At 41.7% G+C, this 22,748-nt stretch overlaps 3 protein-coding genes and 1 long non-coding RNA gene across 6 annotated transcripts; 2 read left to right on the top strand and 2 right to left on the bottom strand.

The window, feature by feature from the left end:
* Positions 1-1,473: 1,473 nt before the first annotated feature.
* LOC123166149 (protein CIA1) lies at positions 1,474-6,766 on the bottom strand. Its single transcript, XM_044583918.1, has 10 exons — positions 6,326-6,766; positions 6,082-6,228; positions 5,752-5,970; positions 5,534-5,598; positions 3,912-3,977; positions 3,683-3,760; positions 2,932-2,994; positions 2,351-2,420; positions 2,013-2,096; positions 1,474-1,844 (listed from the first exon to the last, which is right to left on the bottom strand). The coding sequence occupies exons 1-10, from the start codon at positions 6,506-6,508 to the stop codon at positions 1,767-1,769; spliced, it is 1,053 nt and encodes a 350-aa protein (XP_044439853.1). The 5' UTR covers positions 6,509-6,766; the 3' UTR covers positions 1,474-1,766.
* A 2,381-nt stretch (positions 6,767-9,147) lies between these two features.
* On the bottom strand, positions 9,148-13,490 carry LOC123167884 (protein CIA1). Of its 2 annotated transcripts, none has more exons than XM_044585748.1 (10): positions 13,175-13,490; positions 12,926-13,072; positions 12,596-12,814; positions 12,345-12,409; positions 11,461-11,526; positions 11,232-11,309; positions 10,593-10,655; positions 10,000-10,066; positions 9,659-9,742; positions 9,148-9,508 (listed from the first exon to the last, which is right to left on the bottom strand). In XM_044585748.1, the coding sequence occupies exons 1-10, from the start codon at positions 13,355-13,357 to the stop codon at positions 9,431-9,433; spliced, it is 1,050 nt and encodes a 349-aa protein (XP_044441683.1). In that variant the 5' UTR covers positions 13,358-13,490; the 3' UTR covers positions 9,148-9,430. The 2 variants fall into 2 exon arrangements, 1 of the variants encoding a protein (XP_044441683.1); XR_006484125.1 differs by having other exon boundaries at positions 9,439-9,508; positions 10,005-10,066.
* A 1,921-nt stretch (positions 13,491-15,411) lies between these two features.
* Positions 15,412-22,609, top strand: LOC123165915 (mitochondrial intermediate peptidase, mitochondrial). 2 transcript variants are annotated; one of them, XM_044583668.1, is made up of 18 exons: positions 15,412-15,954; positions 16,053-16,134; positions 16,211-16,263; positions 16,361-16,415; positions 16,523-16,661; positions 16,743-16,797; positions 17,548-17,770; positions 18,206-18,301; positions 19,039-19,158; positions 19,261-19,386; positions 19,765-19,920; positions 20,766-20,882; positions 21,081-21,203; positions 21,280-21,347; positions 21,474-21,609; positions 21,726-21,891; positions 22,016-22,078; positions 22,169-22,609. In XM_044583668.1, the coding sequence occupies exons 1-18, from the start codon at positions 15,803-15,805 to the stop codon at positions 22,252-22,254; spliced, it is 2,016 nt and encodes a 671-aa protein (XP_044439603.1). In that variant the 5' UTR covers positions 15,412-15,802; the 3' UTR covers positions 22,255-22,609. The 2 variants fall into 2 exon arrangements, with proteins under 2 accessions (XP_044439603.1, XP_044439602.1); XM_044583667.1 differs by having other exon boundaries at positions 22,016-22,609.
* LOC123165916 (uncharacterized) lies at positions 16,804-17,153 on the top strand. Its single transcript, XR_006483287.1, has 2 exons — positions 16,804-16,947; positions 17,096-17,153. It is a non-coding gene; the product is annotated as an uncharacterized lncRNA (long non-coding RNA).
* Positions 22,610-22,748: the final 139 nt, after the last annotated feature.

The following is a 22,748-nucleotide window of genomic DNA, read 5'->3' as shown; positions in this document are numbered from 1 at the left end:
GCTCTGGATGAAGTGTGGTTGGAGGGTTCGAACAAGTTGAAAAGTAGGAAATTGGGCAAAGGAAGAATGAGGGTTTTAGGAATTTGGTCTCTAAGCACTTGAGAAAAAACACTTCAGTTAACAAAATCAATATCCTTTTTGATAGCATCGGCATACCTAAGGACTTGGTGATTTTGGATCACTAAAGGCTATGAAAATGTCCTTAACCCTGCTAACACTTGTCCTTGAAGAAAAGAGGGGTCTAAGTTGTATCTTTTGGGGTCTAAGCTGATCAACACTTTGTAAAGAAAACATAGTCCTTTTAATAAAACTGGCATAGATCATCAAAAACCACTATAGGGCAATAGATGCGCACTTTCAGCTATGCATTGCCTTCCGATGGCGGTCTTGTGTTGTCTCGGCGAAGCGGCGGTGACCGGTGAGAGGGCGCCCCTTGACACAGCCTTGGTTAGGGTGTCCTCGATGTTGCGTGTGCATGTGCGTGTGTACTTTCTTTGGGTCTCTACAGGTTTGCGCCGGCACACACAAATCCCGTGTACCCTGCTTCTGCCCCTTGCAGCACGGGCATCTCCACCTTGCAGCAAAAACAGACTCCGACATTTATCCATGAGAAGACAGCCAGAGCCCATGGTCTGCATTCTAAGGCCTCTTTTGGTTCATAGGATAGGATTATCGTAGGAATAGGAATTTTGTAGAAAATGAGATGACATGTATCTCAAATCCTATGAGTAGAAATAGGAAACGAGATGTCATTTGGTTGACACCAAAGGAATTTTTCCATTGAGTCTAGGCTCATTTTTATTTTCCTATGAAATGTGGAAGATAGGAACCAATCCTATGTAGGAATAGAAATCCATTCCTATGAACCAAAGGGCTCTAAAGGAAAAAATCCTATAATAATCCTATCCTCTAGAATTCCTATGAAATTCCTTCGAACCAAAGAAGACCTAAATAGTGAATGATGTCCGAAGAGCATCTCTAGTCCTTCCCTCAAAATGATATAACTCCCTATATTTTCTGGTTTGAGGACCAAAATTATCTTCCCTATCTTCCGGATCACCTTTGCAGAAGGCGAAGCAATTCCAGGACACTTTGGTCCGTAGATACTAACCTTCAGGTAAGGACCAGACGAAATGGTCATCAGAAATTCCAAACAATCGCTAACCATCTAATCCGCTTTGAATTTTAACATTTGTTTCAATGGCAATCCAATATATTCTGCTTCCGAAGTTTTCCACCATGAACCCCATGCAGCAACGGTGAACGTAATCGTTTGCCAGACAAATCTCGCTTTGTTAGAAAACAATAGGTACAAAGTATACAAGATGATATGGAATCTCAAAATCTCATTTAAAAAAGGCAGCAACAATGACATCAAATCGCCGACCAGTGCGACAAACAATATGGGGTTTCCACTTTCCAATTGCAAAGAGAATACGAGACCGCATAAAACTGTGAGCAGCACCTTGTCTCTGTACAGGAACTTAATTTGATGTTTGATAGCTCATTTTGAAAAAATGATAGCACGTCTATCGGTTCATATTGTATACACCAACAATTCCACATCGATGCCAGAGCTCGTAGCTTGGATGGCAAATCTGTTAAAAGATCACCACCATCCAAGCTCTTGCAGGTACAAAAAGTATTAGCTAACCTAAGGGAGCATTGTTTGGAAAACAGAAACCAAATGGCCACCCCTACACTCATCTGTGATCTTAAGGTACACAGCTAGAACTATCATCACATTGCACAAGAAAGAGTGCAATTCAATCCAGTAAATTTCCCCACAGCTCCCACAATTTCACTGTGCCATCATCGCTCGCGGAAGCCAACACCCTCGGGTCCTACGAGTTTATCAGAAAAGAATTAGGTACTTCTAATAACCAAAGTAAAAGATACTTGAACCATTATAGATTGCGATAGTCTCATACTGGATTGAATTGCTAGACAATTGAAATCCTTGAACAGCTTAACACATCGAGACTATTTTGTTGCTAATTTTCTGAGATTACCTGAGGACACCATCTGACACAATTTACATCCATGTCATGCGCTTTCTCTTTCTTCAATATTAATCTGTACGAAGGCCCCTCAACCTGCACCGTCCAAGGTAGCTGTTAATACTTAAATCAAACGGTGGTCACTGCATTTAGAAAAATATATGAACAACCTTCAAGCATTTATCCCTAGAAAAGTATGTTCAGTGCTAAAGTATGCACTCCATGTTGAAACATCGCACTCCACTATCTACCGCAAATGTAACTTGGACAAACTAGTCAGCTAAGCAGATCGTATAAGAGATAAATCAAGAGTGTTGAGAATTTGAATGTTCAGCGGAAGGATAAGATACCATAGTACTCTTCTCCTCGGCATATAAGCAGATAGCATCATCACCTGCCCCACTGGCAATAACATCTTCGCTGCATGCACAGAGGAGCATGAAAAATGTCAAAGAATAGTACAAAAGAGTGAAAGAGTATTCTATTTTAATCCAGCATGTCAATCCACATCGACTTATGTAAAGACTTCGGTAGATAAGAATGGTCAATTATCAACATTTGTTCAACATAAATATACGACAATTGTATTTTGAAAACATATACATAAATGGACAGTGATATCTTTCGTAAACATGTAGAACTGACAGTTAAGGACTTTGATCGGCTTTTTCTGCAGGATTCTGGCCATCCGTCCAACAGGAATATTGATGTATATAATTAAAAAATTACTTGCGTAAATAGAATGAGCCTCCTTTTTGCAGACATATAATGCTCTCAACCAGAAGTCAGAAAATAGTTTTATAAAATTTATATTGTTGATTGAATTCATAAAAATGCTTGTGCTCTATCTGATAAAGAGTAAATTTGTTTGCTCCCTCTGAATAAAATTCAGAAGCAGTAAATATGTGTTAGTCATTGGAGTTCAACTAACCTTGACCAATGGGCTGAAAAAATAGTTCGACCATGATGTCCAGATAAAGTAGAAAGATGAAACCTGAAATTAAACAATAATCATCCTGTTAAAGAGGGGTGGTGTGGAAAGATTCACTGCAGTGATGTGATAACAACAATATCAGCAGAACTAGAACAGTTACACAAAAACACTAAAGTCGACTCATAGTCCTTAAGCGCGGGAATGGTCAGAACTAACAAGTATGTCTCAACTAATCAGAACCTTAGCAATACACTAAAGTCACTATATGCCTGGAAAGGGCTGGGTTGTACTAGATTTGCACTCCGGTGGAAGCGAAACAAAATTTTACTCAATGTAAGTATTGATATTTGATCTTAATACCAACAACGATGGGTACATCTAACTTATACAAGTTCTGCTACAAAAAAAAATGCACACTGGTAATACTATACCAAACAACCACTTCTCCGTGAAGAACAGGCACATCATCAATTATTAGTTTGCAACTATCCCAGGGAGTAAAGTGGCAGATAATATAAAAATATAGAGATATGCCAGACTAATAGCAATAGAAAGCACAAGAACACTAACATGCTTGATTTCATCACCGGTATAGTCTAATTTTTGGGTGGGGACTAAACGTGAACTACCACACAGCTTGTCTACTTCTGCAGCCATATCTTTTAGGAACAGCTGTGCTATTTCAGTGTTATCGAACCTTATACGACAAATATAAGTCAAAAAATGGTATCGATAAGAAAACTCTTACCAAGATTCATGACCTTCTCCAGTTGTTGGCTGCGACAAATCAGCACTCGTATCCCAAATCTTCAAAGTACAGTCATCACTGGATAAGAAACGTATGACATTAGAAACTTTTGCTAGGGCCTGTCTGGAACACAGGAATTCAGCAGTGCTAGAGAATCTGGGAAAATACCGCATTCCAAAAAGAGCCTACAAAATAAAGAGGGATATTAATCCAGCATGGTAGAGCGAACCTGCATGTGACCATCCTATCTCCTTTCTGGTTAAAAGATACCGACCATACTGTTGAGGAATGACCACTGTAAACAAGAAAAAGGAGATCAACTATAGCAGGGCAAGATGCAATAATCAGTTAAGCTGTAACGCCAGAAAGAATAATCAATATAGTATTGTTCTGTTACTAATGAGAGAACATAGTGTCCGTCAACAATTGAAATGAACAATCAAAACTTCAAAATGAGATAAATATATGCTCTGTTATTTTTAAAGATGAATAACAGAAAGTGTATCATATCATCCAAACAAGATGGAACAGTGTCGGGGTAATCTTAATAATTAATAGCAACATAACACAAACACATTACAATGATTGGCATATAATCCCAGATTATGTTATAGCAAAGTGGGAACTGTGGAAAAAGGTAAAAATACAAGTGAAATAATTAAGGGATATTTATACCAAAACAAAAAGACACCAATTCGATGCGATACTGTTGATCTTAACTGTTCATAAATCTCTCATCAACACCTCATGGCAAGGTTTACAAGTCGACGAGTCGTTCCGAGGTTGAGACTCATAGACTAAGCGTAACTAGTCGACACTAAAGTTGTGACTCATGGACTAGTCGACATTGAAGTGTAGTCGGCCCTGGAGTTGACTAGTCCTTGCACTCATGATCCATGCCTCATGGTTTAAGTTGGATCCCTAGAATTACCCTTTATTAATTACACACTTATAGTATGATTAATTCAGAATCAAGCTCACTAACTACCTGGATCTTGGATCCTTTTTTCCCTCCATAAAGTGGTTTGTTAGGGAAGGTGGGAAGGGAATGTTGGGTACATGCAATATGATTTTCTGAAATATGTTAGTAGTTATGTTTTTTAACTCCGCCTATGTCTTCTAGGCATAGCCGGTCCCAAGCCCGGGTAAAGGAGGAGGGTTGTGATAGGCTTGGCGAGCCAACGTAAAAACTAGCCAGTCCCATAGGTATGAAACCCATTTGAGCGAGAGTAGTACTAGGATGGGTGACCTCCTGGGAAGTCCTCGTGAAAGGGTTTCATATCTAAGGGTTGTGATAGGCTTGGCGAGCCAACGTAAAAACTAGCCAGTCTTTTGGGTATGAAACCCATTTGGGCGAGAGTAGTACTAGGATGGGTGACCTCCTGGGAAGTCCTCGTGAAAGGGTTTCATATCTGGCCTACCCCAACTTGTTTGGGATAAAAGGCTTCGTAAGGAAGGATGTTAGTAGTTATGTTTTCATCCAATACACATTTGTAGAATCGTGCATGCATGTACATGGTTGCTAGTATAGAAAATAAAATATGCAAGATTCAAACATATGAAAAGACGATATGGTCATGGCACAGAAATTTAGTCCAGATAATAAAATCAACAACCAAACGACTCATAAAATTGGTTTTCAACTTTTCATGCATCACATCTTTTTCACAATCATCAGCATCAAATAAGCTGGGGTTGATCTTCTAAAGAAACATAAGCTGGACATTCGCACGATATTACAATGTACTCATTACCTGGGAGTAAATGAGTCAAAACATATTATACCACAAGCAGTACAAGTTTTATCAACCATAGAAAGGCAAAAAGGGATGGACCAAAGAGCCTCATTACCCGTTACCAGCTTCAGCTAATGTCTGTACGCAATGCCAGTCATCATCGCCGTCATCAGCCCAGACCTACATCGAAGCTTCCATCTAAATGATTAATGCCACTTAAACACTGCAAACCGAACAGAGCAAGAGCAGCCTATCCACAGCCTAAAATCACTAGACAGCAAAGCAACGCAGGCCGAACTAGTGCCCTACAAATTAAACCGATAGAGTTCGTACCCTGATAGTATTGTCATAGCTGACAGAAACCAGAACACTAAGAACTGGGTGCCACTGGACCATCTTCACGTCCTGAGTGTGACCCTGCAGGACCGCCACACACTCGTGCTCGTTCCCTGGCTGCACCTCCCATATCCACACAGCCTTGTCCCGGCTGCACGTCGCGAGCAGCGAGCCGGACTGGCTCCACGACACGCTCTTCACCTCATTATCATGCCCCTACCCCATACACAGCAGAGAGTTAACATCCACAGGTAACCAGCAATCTCCACAACAAAAGGCGGTAACGCTGAACCCAAACACCAAATTCAGCAAAAGTTTTCTTTTCACCTCCAATGTGGCGACGCACTCGAAGTCCCCGCCGGAGTACTCCCAAATCGCGGTGGTGCCATCGAAACTCGCGGTCGCCAGCAGCTTGCCGTCGGGGGACCAGGCGCAGGACCGCACCGTGCGTTCGTGCACGCCGTCGAGCACATCCTGAACAAGCGAGGTGGGCGGGACGCAGATGAGGAAACGAACCACCGCAATGCACCGTGGGCCTCTGGAGCAAACTGAAGTAGTAGATTGGTCTTACCGAGCAATCCCAGACGCCGTCGGGGGCGCGCTTCCAGATGCGCACGGTCTTGTCGCCGCCGCAGGAGGCGAGGACGGGGCCGGCGCCGGGGCCCGGGTTGGGGTTCCAGGCGAGCGACCACGCGCGGTCGGCGTGGCCCGTCAGGCGGTGGGTCTCGCGCAGCTCCGCCGCGCCGCCGTCCATGGCCTGCTCGCCGGCGATCGCCGTTGCCTGCCTAGGGTTCCGGGCGCGAGTCGCCGGTGAGTGGCGCGCCGGGAGCGCAGAGTGGGGAGCTGCGGAGGGGGTCCGAGGCGGCGCGAGGAGGGATGGTGGGGATTTACCAGAGGGAGGCGGCGGCGGCGACCAGCGAGGAGGGGTGCTGGGGAGTTCGTTTACTGGTGGCCTTTGGGGGTCAACCGCGCGTGGAGGGCACGGGGCGTTTGAGAAGAATTTCTCCAGCAAACGAGTGCCTTTTTCTTTTTTCTTTTTGAGGGAAAGCCAATTGGCACTTTTATTACTGGTTCAAAATACTGTAGTTACATCCTTCAAGACATGAGAGACTTGAGGAAGAAGGAAACTAGGTGGGTCATCATCGCACTAGTACATCAGATTTAAATCATAAGCATGTCTAGTAAGGAATGTTTGTCTTCATCGGTGGCGGTTGCTGTTCTGGTACACTAGTTCTATTGAGTTTTAGCACGACGACTTTCCGACTGTCTACTACAACAAGGTTTGCTCGGCTTCAGTGAGGGAGGGGCAATGACGGCAACGCACCTTCGGCTCGCTCTAGTGCTTGTAGTCGTCGCTAGGTGGTCTACCAATCTGCATATGATTTTTACTTCTAGTGTTCTTTATATAGCCTTAACAGATGATGAATACTCCCTCCGTCCGGAAATACTTGTCATTGAAATGAATGTATCTAGATGTATTTTAGTTTTAGATACATCCATTTTCATCCATTTTGATGACAAGTATTTCCGGACGGAGGGAGTAGATCGGAAGTTTTTCCCGCAATGCTCGAATCTTATCGAAGGTATTTCATGACCCAAATGGAAGCAATCTGCAAGAACTGGAGAGTAAGGGGCCAAAATATCTATAGTCCGATTGCACGCGTTGATGACCTCTAGACAGTCTGATTCAATGAGAACCCTAGAGCATCCAATCTGAAAAACAAGTTGAAGACCACGACGGATAGCCAAAGCTTCTGTTGTCGCTGCACTAGCACTTAGAACAAACGGTTCAGCAACTCCTGCCACTGCTTCTCCTCTGCTATTCCATAGAACTGCAGCCACGACGCCCGACCCATCTCTCAAAAAATGATGCATCTGTATTCAATTTATAAGATCCGACAGTGGGTTTAAACCAACCAGTTTTGACAGGAACAGTGGGTTTCCTAACTTCCGAGTTGGCCGTGATAGCCTGAATGGCGAAAGCTGTACTTTTTGGAATTTTGACGGTCTCCCCTTTGTGTCCCTCACGACATTCCCACCAAATGTACCATGATGCAACCGCCACTATTTAATGCAAGCCCAGCTACCCAAAATCGAAGAGGGACCTCTCGGCAGCCTGAGAATTTCTTCGAGCACAACCGAGCCAGAGCGATCGACATTCAAAGCTTTTTCTATAATTTCATCCAGTCCAAGAGCACGGCGGAGCTGCACGTGAGCAGGTAAAATAGCAGATGCTTAATATCCTCGAGACCTGACTGACAGACTGGACAGACCGGCGAGACCTTGATGTGTCTATCAGCTAGAATGGCCATTCCCAGGATTAGCCCATGAAGTGCCCTCCAAATGAAAATTTAGTGACATGGTGAGCGGGAGAGGAGGAAGGAGGGGAGGATAGCCTTGTAGCCTTAGGGTCAGTTCTTTTGATGGCTTTTTTGGGCTTCTAGAAGACCAGCCCAATTTTTTTAAAGTCTAATACTCAAGTTTTAATTAGTAGGCTTCTAAAAAAATTAATTTGGTTGGGCTTCTAGAATAAGTTGGAATATCCAACTTATTCTAAAAGACAGCAAAAGAACTGGCCCTTACCGTCACCTGTTACTGCGTGTTGCTCGGTGTGCGTGGACAGTAACTCAACATCTAGATCGAATGGCTATTATACATTGAGATGTAGCATATAGACGGCTACAACAATTTTGATGATGTGGCTTGTTATGAGAGCGGAAAAATACTCTCTTCGTAAACTAATTTAAGAGCGTTTAGATCACATTATAAACGCTTTTATATTAATTTACAGAGGTAGTAGCAATTAATGATCGCCAGTGAGGGTTGTCTATATAAAATATATACTCCCTTCGTTTCTAAATACAAGCCTTTTTAGATATTTTAATACGGACTACATTCGGATGTATATGAACATATTTTAGAGTTTAAATTCACTCATTTAGCTCCGAACGGAGGGAGTAGATACTACTTTCTCCACCCCAAATTAGTTGTCTTAGATTTGTGTATATACAGATGTATGTATCTAAACACGTTTTAGTGGATGTATTTGTAATATATGTCTACAAATTTCATCCGTATATGAATTCAATGGTGTGCTTTTGTGACATATAACAATATTTAGTTTGTCAAATAAATAACCTAGAAAAACGCAGATGCCCTATGCCTTCTTCAGAGTGAGTATACAAAAGGATATGGAATCTGAAATCTCATCAAGAGGAGGCAACAATGACATCCAATCACCAACCAGTGTGACAAACAATATGGTGTTCACAATGGCGAAACTTAATTTGATGTTTCATAGCTCATTTGCAAAAATGATACTCCCTCCGTCCTAAAATAAGTGTCTCAACTTTGTAATAACTTTAGTATAAAGTTGTACTAAAATTGAGACACTTATTTTAGGACGGAGGAAGTATGTAACAAGTCTATTGTTTCACATTGTGTACACGAACAATTCCACATCCTGTCAGGATGCCAGAGCTTGTAGCTTGGATGGGATCTTTAAATGATCATCACCATCAAAGCTTTTCCGGGTACACAAAAGTATTAGCTGAACTAGGGAGCATTGTTTTGGAAAAAGGAAACAAAAAAAAAAGGTGATCCCTACTCTGTTCTACAGTATGATCTTAAGATGCACAGCTAGAACTATAAACATATTACAGCAGAAGAGTACAACTCAATCCAGTATATCCCCCTGCAGCTCCCACAATTTGACTGTGCCATCATCGCTCACGGATGCCAGCACCCTTGGGTTCTACGAGTTTATTTGACAAGAATTAGGCACTTTAACTAAAGTAAAAGATATTTGAACCATTATAGATATTGATAGTTCTCATGCATCAAGGCAGAAACAAATGAAACCCATTACCAGCTTAACACGTTGAGACTATTTTTCTGAGATTACCTGAGGACACCATCTGACACAATTTACATCCGTGTCATGTGCCTTCTCTTTCTTCAGTATTAATCTGTAGGAAGGTCCCTCAACCTACACCATCAAAGGTAGTTGTTAATACTTAAATCAAAGGGTGGTCACTGCATTTAGAAAAAATATGAACAAACACTCAAGCATTTATTTATTCCTAGACAAGTATGACCACTACTAAAGTATGCACTCCATGTTGGAACATCGCACTCCACTATCTACCGCAAATGTAACTTGGACAAAATGGTCAGGTAAGCAGATCCCATAGATATGAATCAAGAGTCGTGAGAATTTGAATGTTCAGCGGAAGGATAAGATACCATACTATTCTCCTCGGCAAATAAGCAGATAGCATCATCACCTGCCCCACTGGCAATTACACCCTCGCTGCATGCACAGAGGAGCATGAAAAATGTCAAAGAATAGTACAAACGAGTGAAAGACTATTCTATTTCAATTCAGAAGATTAGAATGGCCAATAATATCTTCGCTTCCCTATTCAGAATGACAGCAGAATTTGCCAATTCTGGGAGATCAAAATTTGTTCAACATAAATATACGACAATTGTATTCTGAAAACATACACATAAATAGTTAGTCATATCTTTCGTAAACATGTAGAACTGACAGCTAAGGACTTTGGTTAGCTTTTTCTGCAGGATTCTCTCCATCAGTTCAACAGGAATATTGATGTGTATAATTAAGTTAACTTGCATAAAATATAACGAGCCTCCTTTTTGCAGACATATAATGCTCTCAACCAGAAGTCAGAAACTATTTTTATAAAATTTATATTGTTGATTGAATTCATAAAAATGCTTGTGTTCTAGCTGATAAAGAGTAAATTTGTTAGCTCCTGCGTAATGAAATTCAGAAGCAGTAAATATGTATCAGTGATTGGAGTTCAGCTAACCTTGACCAATGGACTGAAAAAATAGTTCGGCCATGATATCCAGATAGAGTAGAAATATGACGCCTGAAATTAAATGATAATTATCCTATTAAAGGGGTGGTGTGGAAAGGCAACATAATTTTGATAAGCTTCACTGCAGTGATGTGATAAGGCAGCAGAACTAGAATAGTTACACACCAACACTAAAGTTGACTCATAATCCATATGCGTGGAAAGGGCCAAGTTGTGCTATATTTGCCCTCCAGTGAAAGCAAAGCAAAATTTTACTCAATGTAAGCATTGATATTTGATCTTAATAGCAACAAAGACGAGTACATCTAACTTAGAAAAGTTCTCCGACAAATAAAAAAGCACAATGGCATACTCTACCAAACAACCACTTCTCTGTGAGGAACAGGCACGTCATCAATTATTAGTTTGCAACTGTCCCAGGGAGTAAAGTGGCAGATAATATAAAATTACAGAGATAAGCCAGACTAATTAATAACAATAGACATAGCACAATAACACTAATATGCTTGATTCATCACTGGCGTAGTCTAAATTTCGGGGTGGGGACTAAACATGAACTACCACACAGCTTGTCTTGTTTTGCGACAAACATGAGTCAAGAAAAGGTATCGAGAAGAAAACTCTTACCAAGATTCATGACCTTCTCCAGTTGTTGGTTGCGACAAATCAATACTCGCATCCCAAATTTTCAAAGTACAGTCATCACTGGATAACAAATGAATGACATTAGTAACTTTTCTAGGGCCCGTCTGGAACAAAGGAATTCAGCAGTTCTAGAGAATTGGGAATATACCGCATTCCAAAAAGATCCTACAAAACAAATAGGGATATTATAATCCAGCATGGTAGGGCAAACCTGCATGTGACCATCCTATCTCCTTTCTGGTTAAAAGATATTGACCATACTGTTGAGGAATGACCACTGTGAAAAAAAAGGAGATCAACTTTACCAGGGCAAGATGCAATAATTAGTTAAGCTCTCACACCAGAAAGATTGATCAATATAGTAGTGTTCTGTACTTCTGTTACTAATGATAGAACATAGTCGCCATCAACAATTGAAGTTAACAATCAAAACTTCAGAAGGAAATAGATATGATCAGCTATTTGTAAAGATGAATAGCAAAAAGTTTATCATATCATCCAAACAAGATGGAACAGTATCAAGATCATCTTATAGTTAATAGCGACATAACACAAAGTCACAAACACATTACTATGATTGAAATGTAATCCCACATTATGTTTTAAGTGGGAACTGTGAAAGAAAAGTACAAGTAAAACCCAATAATCAAGGGGTATTTATACCAAAACAGAAGGACACCATGAGACACTATTGATCTTAACTGTCCATAAATCTCTCATCAACACCTCATGGTTTAAGTTGGATCCCTACAATTATTTCCAATACACATAGCTAGAATCGTGCATACATGTACATGGCTGCTAATAGAAAATAAATCTACAAGATCCAAACATATTAAAAAAGGGTATGGTCATGGGGCAGAAGTTTAGTCCAGATCATAAAATCAACAGACATATGACTTCATGCATCACATCTTTTTCAGTCATCAGCATCACATAAGTTGGGATTGATCTTCTAAAGAAACATAAGCTGGGATTTCGTCGACTGAATACATTCGTACGATATTATATTACAATGTAAATAAGTTCAAACATATTGTACCACAAGCAGTACCAAGTTTTATCAAAAAAGGGTTGACCAAAGAGCCTCATTACCTGTTACCGGCTTCAGTTAATGTCTGTACACAAGGCCATTTACCATCGCCGTCATCAGCCCAGACCTACATTAAAGCTTGCATATTAATGATAATGACACTTAATAAAACTGCATAACGAACAGAGCAAGAGCAAAGAGCACACCCTTGTTGCCTATCCAGTATCCATAGCCTAAAACCACAAGGCATACAGCAACATAATGCAGGCCGAGCTAAAGCATTACTACAAATTAAATTGACAAAAGTTCATACCCTGATCGTATTGTCATAACTGACAGAAACCAGAACATCAAAGAACGGGTGCCACTGGACCATCTTCACATCCTCAGTGTGCCCCTCCAGCACATCTACGCACTCATGATCGTTCCCCGGCAGAATCTCCCATATCCACGCTGCCCTGTCCCGGCTGCACGTCGCGACCATCGAACCGGACTGGCTCCACGACACACTCTTCACCTCGTTCACGTGCCCCTACCCATTAACGGCACAGAGTTAACATCCACAGGTAACCAACATTACCCACAACAAACAGGGGTGACACTGAAACTGAACCCAAAAGGCCAAATTCAGCAAAAGCTTCACCTCCAACGTGTCGACCAACTCAAAGTCTCCACCGGAGTACTCCCAAATCGCCGTCGTGCCATCGAAGCTCGCGTCCGCCAACAGCTTCCCGTCGGGGGACCAGGCGCAGGACCTCACCGTGCTTTCGTGCACGCCTTCGAGCACATCCTAATCAAGCAAGATGAGCGCAAATAAGGAAACCAATCAGCAATTGCAAATTTGCAATGCAACGCGGAGCCCTGGAACACACTAGAGTAGCCTGGGCCTTACCGAGCAGTGCCAGGCGCCGTCGGGGGCGCGCTTCCAGATGCGCACTGTCTTGTCGGCGCCGCAGGAGGCGAGGACGGGGCCGGCGCCGGCGCCCGGGTTGGGGTTCCAGGCGAGTGCCCACGCGCGGTCGGCGTGGCCAACCAGGCGGTGGGTCTCGCGCAGCTCCGCCGTGCCGCCATCCATGGCCTGCTCGCCGGCGATCGCTGTGCCTAGGGTTCCGGGCCCGAGTCGCCGGTGAGGACTGAGGAGTGTACCGGGATGGCTGGAGCTGTGGAGGGTGACCGAGGCGGCGTCGATCAGGGAGGAGCTTTTTTTCTTTTTTCTTTTTTGAGATGATACCAGGGAGGAGCTGTGAGGGTTTGTTTACTGGTGGGCCCGTGGGAGTCAACCGCGTGTGGAAGGCACGGGCCGCTGCCCGGGCAAGTGAACAGGTTGGGCCCGCAGGTCGTGTGCCGGGCTTGCATGCCGCAGCCACCTCAGTCCGTGGTTTCGATGTCACACCCACCGTCACGTGACCCTTATTTTGAATTTTATTTTTTTTTAATTTTTATCGCATTTTCGGATTTTAGATGTTTATTTTTTATTTTTTTGGGTTTTCCTTTTTTTAGAATTTTAAAAAAATACGCGAGAAAATGTGTTTTTTTCTTCCATGAAAGGCACATTTACTTCTTATCCAGGCACGAATTTGCTTCTCTTACAAATAGAATACAGCCATATAAGAAAACAAAAACACGCACGGCGCGCACGGGCGTGCCTCTCGAAAGGGAAACCACATTTTTTTCGTTCCACGAGAGACACGGATTTACTTCTCGTGTAGGCACATATTTTGTTCCGCGAGAGGCACAAGCGTGCCTCTCGAAGGTACGTCTTTACTTCTCGTGGAGGCACGGATTTGCTTCCGCGAGAGGCATGAACGTGCCTCTCGGAAAGGAAAAAACGTGTTTCTTTCTCTTCGTTCCGTGATAGGCACATATTTACTTCTCGTGAAGGCATGGATTTGCTTCTACGAGCCTCTGAAAAATGAAAAAAAACACGTTTCTTTCGTAAGAGGCACAAATTAACTTCTCGTGGGGGCATAGATTGCTTCAAAGAGAGGCACGGGCATGCCTTTTGGAAACGGAAAAAAAACATGCCTCTTCGAAAAGGGAAAAAACGTGCTATCTGTTCGGTTTTTTCTGTCTGTCTTTTTTGTAAAAAGAAAGTTTGTCGAAATCTGTTAAAATGGTATTTAGTTTTGAAGATCTCGGCATAAGGGGCCAGCGATGGAAATGGTTCAAGATTTGAATGCATTGTTTAAGAGATGAAACACTTTGAATAAATGAAAGTGAACTGCAAGGTGAAAGTGACAAGTAGCACGCTGCAAGGTGAAAGTGAACTTGAGTACTTCTCAATTACTGATTTCGGTAGTCCCATTATTATTTTATACTATAGCAAATTTGACAATGTGTTGCAACAAGAGAAAAAATTAGAACGCTACTACGCGGGTGATATATTCCTGACCATTTTGAAATGAACTCGTCACCAAAAATGCTAGACCTAGGTAATCATATGTGCTCCCTTTACGTAACCTAAACCTAGGCATTCATCGGGTCAGGCTTCAAAGCCTTACCTTAAAATCCCAAGCCCGAGCCTGGCCCACCCTAAAACTATACCTATGTTTCTAATAAAATAGTCATTTATAATATATTATACCTATCTTTATAATAAAATAGTTATTTATGGATTGTTCGGTTTTTTTTTCTGGCTTTCGGGCCAGACATTAGGCCGAAAAGCTGAGCCCGAGCCCGACAAATGTCGGGATTTCGAGCCAGGCCTTCTGGGCTAGTTTGTCCATGCCCCAGTTTTACGTAGTCTTTACCTCAAAAAAAAAGTTTTACGTAGTCTTACTAACAAACCTCTCCACCCCCAAATTCAAGTGTGTGGGCTCCCTTTCTCTAATTTCATCCAACAAAATATTTTTATCTCAAATGTTCACTATGGCTTCATCCCCTGTCAACTCGTACCATTACATTTTGTTGTGAATATGTAGTATATATTATACTAGAATAGAGGGAGTAGCGTTTCGGTTTGTTACATTCATGGGAAGAAAGAAACCAAGAATCAAAAGAAAACCACGCGGCACATGTGGTAAACAATTCAAACTATTTTTAAAAAATCAAAAGAAAAAACGAAACAGATAAAAAGAATGCTCTTTAGGTTTTGGGCCTGTTCGTAGATATCTCCGGTTCGGTCTGAGCCGAACGAAGCGCCCGACCTGGTTCGACCGACCGAGAGAGACCGAAGCCCTCTTCGCGCTGACCCCTACACGGAGCGGCGGCGCGGCGAGCTCAGCCGCCTCCGTCCAAGCGCGGCGACTTCCAAGTTCCAACCCACACGCGAGTTCCCCCCGTCCCCCAGAGCGCCGAGGATTGTTCTCACCCAGCGGCGGCAGTTGTTTTCGCCTGCCCTCCCGTGCCGTCACATTCCTTTCGCGCAAGGGCAGCCGAGCTCCGGCTGACGGCGGCACGGCGGGCACCGGGCGAGCAGCCGTACCGACTAACCACGCGGCGGAATCAGCGGCGCCGCTAAAGCGCCTGTCATCTCCTACCGCTCTCCGGGACCGATAGATTCGGCGCCCACGCGGCCACGATGTTGCGGGCCGCCGCCGCCGCCGCCGCCCGCCGTGCTGCGGTGGCCGCCTTCTCCACCTCCGCGGCGAGGACGGAGACGGGCCTGTACGGCTTCGACGTGCTGCGCACGGCCAAGGGCTTCCGCCGCTTCGTCGACGAGGCCATCCAGCGGTAAGGGGGAAAAACCCTGAACCCCTTCGATCCCCAATACTCCCCCGCCCCAACCATCGCTCGCTAAATCTTCTGTGACCGTTTGCTCGAATTTGCAGGTCGGACGAGCTCGTTGCCCACATTGCGCAGCTGCCGCCGTCTGCGGAGATTGTTCGCACCATGGATGAGATCTCCAACACTGTAACTTTCTCTTCTTAGGTTAATTTTTAGTTAATCCGTGTGGTTTGATGTGGGGTAGCTGACGATTGGTTATTAGGTTTGCTCGGTCATTGATTCGGCGGAGCTGTGCAGGAACACGCACCCAGATAGGTGAGTGGATGACCGGCTGCTTGCTTGTTGTGTAATTTGGATGCTCTGCAGTAAAGTGCTTTCAGTTATTTACCGAATTGATATGTATGTGAACTAGGGAGTTTGCGGAGGAAGCAGATAAGGCATCAATGAGGATTTACGAGCATCTTCAAGTAAGGTCTATAACATAAATGGCATATGTGAAAAGGGAGAGACCAGACACCAGAGTGAAATGACCAAACCAGAACTGTAACATTTCGTTTTCTGTGATTTTCTGCAGTACCTGAACACAAATACCACTTTATACAACGCGATACTAAAAGCTGAGAGCGAAGGTGCCCTGCTCTCAGAGGAATCTCAGAAGGCAGCAAATAACTTGCGTGTCGACTTTGAGAAAGGAGGGATTCATCTTCCCAAAGGTTGCCATACTGACAGTTACATTCCGTTGCTTCTTGTCAGTTTTGAATTTGAATTAGAAACATAATGCTCTACCATTGCAGATAAACTTGAGCGTGTTAATCAGCTGAACCTTGCAATTGCGCATCTGGGTAGAAAGTAGGTACCAATGGACACTGGCCGTTGCTAAGCTCAGTACTATTTCCACTGTTGAACTATCCATATTGACTTTGCATTCCATGTTGTAGTTGCACATCTCCTACTTGACTATCAGCAAGTGATTTCATTGTTTAGTGGCATTACTTGTTGGTAAGCATCTTTAATGTTGAGTTCCCACTAACCAATGTCATGCTTACGTTTTGATTATATATTTCTTGTAGCTTGTTTGTTAAGTTCGTTGACTGATTAAAGCCTGATATTTGGATCTTCTAATTATTTTCTTCAAATGCTTACCTAGATATTGCTAATACAAGCGCTTCAGCGGCATCATACTATTAAAGATGAGGGTTAAATTGCACACTTGGTTTGTTATCATTGGTTTATTTGATGGAACCCCATGATGGTTTCCCTTCCTTTTCCAGCAATGTTGAAAATAAGAAATAGACTGTTGGTTCTAAGTATATTTGCTTCATTGCACAACAATTCTGCTTTCACCTATTCATAATTAATCTTTATGAGCAATACGACTATTCTAAATAGCTACAGAACCTGCTAACTTTACATTTTTTTTGTCAGTTTAACCACATTTCTCCCTTCTGTGCTTGTAGCATTCATGTTGTGGTCCCTCTCCAGTATATTTCTGCTATACCTTTTTTTTTACCCAGTTGAATCTTTGCACTGCATTTAGCTTGACGATTCAATTTGGAAAATTACCTGTAACTGTTATGCTCTTTCTTGTTGCTCTGTCAGGTTCAATGAAAATGTTATGAACAAACCAGGTTTTGTGGATATATATCCAGCTTCGCGTATTCCAAGGAATATACAACATAATTTCAAACCTATTAGTCGTTTTAAACCTAGGGGTGTTGAAGAACAGAGCAATGCAATGAACGCTACAAGGCAAAAGGGTATAAGGATAGTGACAGACTCAGGATCTGTATCATCAGCACTGAGATGGGCTTCGGATGAGGAGGTATGTTCCTTTTGTTCCACTCATAAGCATTGCAAAACTTCCTTACATCCTTATATTTGCATGACGTAAACATACATATCCATAGGGGTGTCCAAAACCTGTTTGACCTCAATCCATTCAAACCATCAGTTCAATTTTTTCTACTATCTCGGTTACTCCCGTGGTGAGCAGTGAAGGCAAATGAACTATCTTACTGTTTGCGCGTTTTCATGGGTTGATCTCAACTCGTTTTTGAATACCCATACATGTTCATGATATTTTTAGCAATGTTTGGATTTTTTGTGCTCACTTATTTATTCTACGTGGAAATATCTTATCCATTTTTTGGTCTAGCTATTTATCTTTCCTACCCTTTTGATGCAATATTTGTATAGCTATAATGTATGTCATCACACTTATGCTAGTAGCATTCTAACTGTTCCAAAATTTCCAAAGGTCAGGAGACAGGTATATGTTGTAGGAAACTCTGAACCTCGTGAAAACATTGGTGTTCTTGACGAACTTATAGATGCTCGTGATGAGTTTGCAAAGGTAAATGCATTTTTCTATATCATAGAGTATATTTAGAGGCAACCTGATGCTAATGTTTTAACATCTTTGTGCTAAACTTCACTTGATGGTGCGCATGGTAAACTTACGATCTGAATACGGTGATGACGTTTAAGCTTTGGTTAGGTTTTCTAGCAGTCTAGATTAGTCAACTTAGCATGAATTCCTCTGTGCACTAATATCTTAGTAAACCAATTGAAGGATATGAGATCCTTGTTTGTCAGTTTCAACCTTGTAGTTTGGCTGCTTGGTTGAGGTGGCATTGCTATGAGAATTATTCAGGAGTGTCACAGAAGTTGGTTATTTGGACAAGTAATGAACACTTTGTATCTCCATGGGGAAAACATGGTTGATCGTGAGGAAAATTAATGTTCTCTCAAGGGGGTTCTGGAGTCTAGATGACCCATGTTGGATATTTTGTCTTTCTATTGTTAGCAAATGTCTGAGCTAGATGTCACATACTCACATGCATTAGCTCATCTTTGGATCACATGTTATTAGCAGACAAAAATTAATCCAGTATTTGATGTGTGTACTCTGTTGTTCAGTTCTGTAGTTTAATGGAAGTTTGAAGAAACAGAACAAAATTGGACCTGATATACTTTCCTAAGCATGTTCATCAAATATGATGACATCGATTACATTATTAAGTACGAGTATTTCTTTAATTCTACTTTTATTCCAGGAAAATTACAACAATTTTTTTATCCTTTTCGCAGACTATGGGTTGCAGATCATATGCTGAATTTGCTATTCGTCCTAACATGGCTGCATCTGCCGATGTGGTCATGTCATTTCTCAACGATTTGAGTGACACTGTTAGGCATAAAGCTGATGAGGTATTCAAGGGACTGAAGGGGGTGAACTTAATATTGGCATACATAATACACATCGTTATATCCAACCAGTGGTTTCTCTACTTATATCAACCTTTGATGCAGGAATTTAATACTATAAAAGATTTTAAGAGAAGAGTATGTAATGACAAGAGTGCTGATCTTGAACCATGGGATGAGGATTATTTCATTGGAATGATGAAATCATCTGCGCATACTGTGGATCCCTCGGTATGTGCTATTTATCTCAAAGATGTACAATTGTTGAAAGTAATGCTAAATATACTACTATTTAGGTTTCTTACCATAATATAGGTATTTCCTGTTAAATAATGTATGTAAATACACACTTTGCATAATATATGTTGATAGAAGCCAAATCAAACCTACATTTGGTACTTTATAAGCTAAAGGGAAGAAAACTGAAGTACAGAATCACTTGATAGTTTCATATATTTAGTCTGAAAAGCTTCATTTTCTGCAGTTGCTTAAATTCTTGAGGACATAAAGTTTTACTTGATGTGAGCTATTGTTTTATTTCATTGTTTCCTGCAGGCTACCTTCCCTTCTCTTTTATCCTTTTTGACACTATCTTTTCTTATGTATCAGGTTGTTGCATCGTATTTTCCATTGTCCCAATGCATAAAGGGCTTAAACGTGCTGGTGGAATCATTATTTGGTGCCACATTTCATCAAGTTCCTATGGGGGACGGAGAGTCGTGGCATCCTAATGTGATAAAGCTGTCTCTCCATCACCCTGATGAGGTAATAATGTGCTACCTTTAGAAGATAGTTTTACATAAGTGTAAATTTGCAATTGATGTTCGTACCTGCTCGAAGTTTTGTAATTACTAAATTCAAAATGACAGCCCTTAGAAATAACTTGTGGTTTGTGAAAGGATGGCCAAGTAGGCAAGTACAGCTCTGGTATGTCACACCTAATAGACATTAACAATGACTATCGATAGTCTGCCCTATAATTATCTGGTCCAAATTAGCAACGAACTTCTATCAAATGGACGGGTCATGCCCTGTTGTTGAGTAGCGTAAATCCCATAGAAACAGTTTGTAGTCAGAACTACAAGAAACATAGCAGAAGTCTGTTGCAGCATTATTTTCTCATGTATACCATAAATTGGCTGCCATAGCATAAAATTGTCTGCTAATGTCACAAATGATTTCAAAGCTATCAGGCACGTATTATGATGTGATAAAGCTCTCTCCATCACCCTGATCGAGTATTTGTATATCTTAGTGAATGATCTATTTAAACTTCGAAATTATCACTCCTTTTTTCTGTCTTTCTGTAATTCATATATTTTACTCGTCTTGCGCCATAGTATTATGCACACATGTGAATTTAATTAGTTTATAGATGTACATCTTTTCTCGATTATCGCATCTTCTCTCTCCCACACTTGTATGCAATGCTCATTAACTATCCCCCTCCCCCCTTCCAAGGTACATATATTAAAAAGCATGGTTGTTTTTCTTGTGTTTCTCTTGGTTTTATGGTTTTCATGGTCATTTTCTTGCTTTTTTCTTGGTTTCATAACGTTCTTAATCCTCGTGCCCACTCAAACACACCTTGTAACATGTCTAATCAACAGGGTGATTTAGGATTTATGTATCTCGATCTCTACTCCAGAAAGGGTAAATACCCAGGATGTGCTCATTTTGCAATCAGAGGGGGCCGGCGATTGTCTGGCACGAACTACCAACTTCCAGTATATCCTCGCAATCTCGTATTGGTTATTGTTTATTTTTGCAGTAAAACTATGCTTTTTCCCATAAGGGAGTGGCATCTCAAATTCCATACCACTTAATGGAACTAGATTAAGAGATCCCCATCTTGGAAAATTATATAGTTCAAATTCGTACTGCCAGTTCAGTTTATGTCAATCAATTGTGTTCTTGCTTTTCAGATCATTGCATTGGTATGCAACTTCTCGAGTTCTAGGGGATTAACTGCGAGGCTCAACCATTGTGATGTCGAAACTCTTTTCCATGAGTTTGGCCATGCCCTTCATTCTCTGCTATCAAGAACGGTATTTTGCTGGTTCTTCATTCAGGTTATCAAACGATTTCTGCATATCTTATCTGGCAGCACATTGATATTTGCAGGAATATCAGCATTTCTCTGGTACTAGAGTTGCTCTCGATGTCGCTGAAACACCCTCAAACCTTTTTGAGTACGTATGACGTGTTAGTAAAAATAGATTCGCAGTTTGACAGTCTATCTAATTATGGCGTATCCAAAACAAACTTCTTTTGCTATTGGACTCTTTACCGATAGTTGAGTGTAATTTCCATTGCAGGTTCTATGCGTGGGACTACCGTGTCTTGAGGACATTTGCTCTAGATGAAACAACTGGTGATCCAATACCAGAAAAGCTGGTAAAGGCACTAAATGCTTCTCGAAACATGTTTCCGGCTACTGACCTCCAGCGACAGGTTTGCATATATTTCTACTTAGTTTCTTATCACTTCATCAAAGCTGGCCAGTTATGTTTGTTGACCTTGTCCTTGTATTAATTGTGCCACTTTGTGTTATCGTGCCTGGACCCCAGGTTTTTTATTCTATAATGGACTTAACTTTGTTTGGGGAGCACACATCGAAGCCGGTGGACACAATTTCTGCTGTTGCGGATTTGAAAAGAAAGCACACGAGTTGGAATTATGTAGAAGGCACTCACTGGCACACTCGGTTTTCTCATCTTATAAACTATGGCGCTGGTAGGGGTTTCTAGCTGTCTACTAGTTTCATGAACCTTTTTTTCCATCTGGGAAGTTCCATAAACTGATTTGCATGCGATGCTTCTCATAAGGCCATATAACTTCTTATTTAACATTATTGCAGGGTACTATAGCTATCTCTATGCTAGATGTTTTGCCACAACTATATGGCAAGAAGTATGCCAAGGTGATCCATTGTCCCGCAGCACAGGTAGCGCGATTAGGGACAAGTTCTTAAGACATGGTGGGGCTAAGGATCCATCTGTCTTGTTGAAAGATTTTGCAGGTGATTCCGTCATTAAAAACTCTGGCGGCGGAATAATCCCTGACATTAGCTCATTGTGTAAAGAAGTTGGTTTGTGAAATACCACCAAGGGCGCATACTGGGATCATTATTTTTTGACACTGAGATTGATTAAAAGCAAAGGGCCAATAACTCGAAACCAAAGGCAGGGAGAGCATGTTGGAGTTTCAGGAGCTTGATCTCCTGGCCAGGTGCCACAGGATAGCTGAAGGTGTAGAAGATACAGCTGGGATAGTTATATGAGGTTCTTGACAAGGAACTTATTTGCGATTTCGAGATCCTAAATATATTTCTTGTTCACATATTAGATCAACTGAGTGTATCCTCTCTTACTGATGATCAAACTCTAGAAGTCAACTATATATGCTGATGCATGCTGAGAGAATGATCTGTCAGATGTGTTCTTTGAGATCATCCTAGCTTTCACTTCCATGGTAACTGATGACACTTATGGCTAATTGGTCTCCAAGAAAGGTCCATTTGAATGGACTTTAGCTCAAAATCACCAACTTTTATAACTTGTCAAACCATATCGGTGCTCTTGATAACTTCG

The sequence above is a fragment of the Triticum aestivum genome, chromosome 7D (assembly GCF_018294505.1).
Source record: "Triticum aestivum cultivar Chinese Spring chromosome 7D, IWGSC CS RefSeq v2.1, whole genome shotgun sequence".
Classification (NCBI taxonomy): domain Eukaryota; kingdom Viridiplantae; phylum Streptophyta; class Magnoliopsida; order Poales; family Poaceae; genus Triticum; species Triticum aestivum.
Note: the sequence above shows the minus strand (reverse complement) of the source record. Positions and strands in the feature narration are given on the sequence as shown.

Bases quoted from the DNA above. Each gene is read 5' to 3' on its own strand.
- LOC123167884 (XM_044585748.1), bottom strand. From the start codon at position 13,357: ATGGATGGCGGCACGGCGGAGCTGCGCGAGACCCACCGCCTGGTTGGC. The intron at 10,067-10,592 runs GTTAGCTGAACT...CTGTGCATGCAG, and splicing joins TTTTCAGTCCATTGGTCAAG to CGAGGGTGTAATTGCCAGTG. The intron at 9,509-9,658 runs GTAATCTCAGAA...ATAAACTCGTAG, and splicing joins GTGTCAGATGGTGTCCTCAG to AACCCAAGGGTGCTGGCATC.
- LOC123166149 (XM_044583918.1), bottom strand. From the start codon at position 6,508: ATGGACGGCGGCGCGGCGGAGCTGCGCGAGACCCACCGCCTGACGGGC. The intron at 5,599-5,751 runs GTACGAACTCTA...GCTTCGATGTAG, and splicing joins GCTATGACAATACTATCAGG to GTCTGGGCTGATGACGGCGA. The intron at 2,995-3,682 runs GTAAGAGTTTTC...GTTTAATTTCAG, and splicing joins GGAGAAGGTCATGAATCTTG to GTTTCATCTTTCTACTTTAT.
- LOC123165915 (XM_044583667.1), top strand. From the start codon at position 15,803: ATGTTGCGGGCCGCCGCCGCCGCCGCCGCCCGCCGTGCTGCGGTGGCC. The intron at 15,955-16,052 runs GTAAGGGGGAAA...TCGAATTTGCAG, and splicing joins GTCGACGAGGCCATCCAGCG to GTCGGACGAGCTCGTTGCCC. The intron at 21,610-21,725 runs GTTTGCATATAT...CCTGGACCCCAG, and splicing joins CTACTGACCTCCAGCGACAG to GTTTTTTATTCTATAATGGA.